Source organism: Sabethes cyaneus, chromosome 3 (genome assembly GCF_943734655.1).
Source record: "Sabethes cyaneus chromosome 3, idSabCyanKW18_F2, whole genome shotgun sequence".
In the NCBI taxonomy this organism is placed as follows: domain Eukaryota; kingdom Metazoa; phylum Arthropoda; class Insecta; order Diptera; family Culicidae; genus Sabethes; species Sabethes cyaneus.
Window position 1 is genome coordinate 104,662,668 of NC_071355.1, and position 3,494 is coordinate 104,666,161.

At 37.6% G+C, this 3,494-nt stretch overlaps 1 protein-coding gene across 1 annotated transcript; it reads left to right on the top strand.

Moving 5' to 3' along the window:
• Positions 1–2,328: 2,328 nt before the first annotated feature.
• LOC128739971 (uncharacterized) lies at positions 2,329–2,958 on the top strand. The gene has a single exon (XM_053835478.1). The coding sequence runs from the start codon at positions 2,329–2,331 to the stop codon at positions 2,956–2,958; it is 630 nt and encodes a 209-aa protein (XP_053691453.1).
• Positions 2,959–3,494: the final 536 nt, after the last annotated feature.

The window sequence follows — 3,494 nt, forward strand, 5'->3', positions numbered from 1 at the left end:
GTGGTGGTAGTAGTAGTAGTAGTAGTAGTAGTAGTAGTAGTAGTAGTAGTAGTAGTAGTAGTAGTAGTAGTAGTAGTAGTAGTAGTAGTAGTAGTAGTAGTAGTAGTAGTAGTAGTAGTAGTAGTAGTAGTAGTAGTAGTAGTAGTAGTAGTAGTAGTAGTAGTAGTAGTAGTAGTAGTAGTAGTAGTAGTAGTAGTAGTAGTAGTAGTAGTAGTAGTAGTAGTAGTAGTAGTAGTAGTAGTAGTAGTAGTAGTAGTAGTAGTAGTAGTAGTAGTAGTAGTAGTAGTAGTAGTAGTAGTAGTAGTAGTAGTAGTAGTAGTAGTAGTAGTAGTAGTAGTAGTAGTAGTAGTAGTAGTAGTAGTAGTAGTAGTAGTAGTAGTAGTAGTAGTAGTAGTAGTAGTAGTAGTAGTAGTAGTAGTAGTAGTAGTAGTAGTAGTAGTAGTAGTAGTAGTAGTAGTAGTAGTAGTAGTAGTAGTAGTAGTAGTAGTAGTAGTAGTAGTAGTAGTAGTAGTAGTAGTAGTAGTAGTAGTAGTAGTAGTAGTAGTAGTAGTAGTAGTAGTAGTAGTAGTAGTAGTAGTAGTAGTAGTAGTAGTAGTAGTAGTAGTAGTAGTAGTAGTAGTAGTAGTAGTAGTAGTAGTAGTAGTAGTAGTAGTAGTAGTAGTAGTAGTAGTAGTAGTAGTAGTAGTAGTAGTAGTAGTAGTAGTAGTAGTAGTAGTAGTAGTAGTAGTAGTAGTAGTAGTAGTAGTAGTAGTAGTAGTAGTAGTAGTAGTAGTAGTAGTAGTAGTAGTAGTAGTAGTAGTAGTAGTAGTAGTAGTAGTAGTAGTAGTAGTAGTAGTAGTAGTAGTAGTAGTAGTAGTAGTAGTAGTAGTAGTAGTAGTAGTAGTAGTAGTAGTAGTAGTAGTAGTAGTAGTAGTAGTAGTAGTAGTAGTAGTAGTAGTAGTAGTAGTAGTAGTAGTAGTAGTAGTAGTAGTAGTAGTAGTAGTAGTAGTAGTAGTAGTAGTAGTAGTAGTAGTAGTAGTAGTAGTAGTAGTAGTAGTAGTAGTAGTAGTAGTAGTAGTAGTAGTAGTAGTAGTAGTAGTAGTAGTAGTAGTAGTAGTAGTAGTAGTAGTAGTAGTAGTAGTAGTAGTAGTAGTAGTAGTAGTAGTAGTAGTTTGTCCAGGTAGGAGTCACGACAACTTGTTTAGCGTAGCTACCTATTACCCCACTCTCCCTTCCTTTCCATTCTTTCCCAAAAAATTATTACTTTCCCCTACCGGTCCTCCATCAATTGTAGAACCATCGTTTCAAAAAATATTAACTACTATCGTTCCAAATGCAAGAGAAACGCACTCCTCTACCCATTAAACCTTTCTCTCCCCGTGAAAGAGACCGTCTCCCTCTTTTATCAACCCAGGTGCTGATTTTTATGTGTTTGTGTGTGACAAACGACGTTTGATGATGGACAGTCCAGAAGCTCCGGAGCTATGACGGAACATACATTCATACTTACGTTCCTTGTCCGTCTACATTTCGGATCCTTTCCAGTTAGGTCCCCCTTCTGTCACGAGATTCCCCTTTTGATGAATCTCAGGCACACATACATATGCATATATAATGTAAATACATTATCTGAACATGTGTGATGTTTACTACGCGCACTGCAGCGACACTGGCATTCTATATACAGCCCGGACTTGATTATCCGGGTGCTCATTTTTATTTTCAACCCGGATAATCGAATCACCCGGATAATCGAATCATCATTTTTGGTACAAATTTTTTTGGTATATCAAGTTTTTTGACTTTTAGGTATCAGAAATGTTTTATTTATTATTGATCTATCTTCCCAAAAGTCATAAAAATCCTTTCTTATGATTTTTTCCACTGATTTTTTTTGGTACAATATAATTTTTTGTATGTTATGTTTTTCAATATTTAGGTATTATAAATGTTTTTTTATTATTGATCAATCTCCCCTAAAGTCATAAAATTCCTTTTTTACAATTTTTTTTACTGATGAATACGATGATGATGATAATGATGATGGTGATGATGATTTTTAAGTAAAAAAATTGATTTAATCAACGCAGGATTTGTTTTTGTTTTTTTCGCCGATAAAAGGGATATAAGAAAGGAATTTTGTGGCTTTAGGGAGGTTAATCAATGCTTGTCCAGTTGGAACCATCATGTAGCATGAAAATTATAACATTTGGGTTTAAAATAAATCAGTGAAAAAAAAGTTTTTTCGGAGTTGTCGGAGAAGAATTTCAAGAGTATGTCAGTCGTTTAGAGCAATTTTTCCTAGACAATATCGTGCCGGAGGATAAGAAAATCGCAACATTGGTGACTATGGCTGGTCCTAGCCTCTATTCCGTTGCGTCCAAAGTATATTCACCGGAGGATCCGTGCATAAAATCTTATGAAGACCTGATTGTATTGCTGAAAAAGTATTTAGAACCAACGGTTAATGTTGTAGCCGAACGCTACAAATTTAGGCAATGCGAGCAGTCCGGTTCTCAGTCTATTTCGGAATTCATCATTCAGTTAAAAGCTGAGTCTCATCGTTGTAATTTAGCCGCGTTTCTGCCCGAAGCCTTACGGGATCAATTTGTCGCCGGAGTCGGAGACGTCAAGTTGCGGACTAAGCTCTTTGGAGAATTTGATCTCACCTTTGAGAAAGCCTGCACTGTGGCCTGCAGTCACGAACCTGCCGAACAGGAGTCGAAAGTGATGAAAGGAACATCAAAAATAGCTACTTTGGGAGAACAATCGCATCAAAAACCGTGTCACAATCCGGAAACGTGTCCAGCCAAGCAGTGGACATACTATGTATGTGGAAAGTCCGGCCATATTTCTACTATGTGTAAGTCATCGGAGAGTTACCAGGAGTCTACAAATAGTCAAAGCCGCGTTGCTGAAATGTCAGAAGCTGTGAACGACTGGAGATTGAATCTCATGTCAAAAGTCGTCGAAGAATAAGGACAAATGGATCCTTTTCATTCTGACTCTATCACTAGTAGTAGTACTGCCGAAGAAGCTCCCGAACCTGTTGTGCGACTGGATCCTGATCATCCTGCTCTTTTGTTAACCATCAAGGGTCTGCCCGCTGTTGCTCATACCAATGACGTTGATGCATCCGAATACAACTTCCGTAAAACTAATTTTGACGCCCTCAATGGATTGCTCTGCCAAATGGATTGGTCTGATGCAGGCTTGTTATTTCCTCACTCATTGTGCAAAAAGTGCAACTTTTTTTGTTCAACACAATGAGCAGAACTGCTTTCAGAAATGAGAAATAAATCCACACAATGAGAAACAGACTAAACATAATGAGAAAAACTGACGCGCAGAAAAACTTCTTAATGCGCTCTTTAAATGAGCAACTTTCGGTTTTGCTCCGGGTCCTCTCGGTAGCTACAGCAGTAAACGTGAAAACAAAACAACCGGTGCGCGTACAGCAACTATAGACTCAGAGGCGTCAAGACAATCAAATGTTAAATTTTGAATCTTAGCGG

Bases quoted from the DNA above. Each gene is read 5' to 3' on its own strand.
- LOC128739971 (XM_053835478.1), top strand. From the start codon at position 2,329: ATGGCTGGTCCTAGCCTCTATTCCGTTGCGTCCAAAGTATATTCACCG.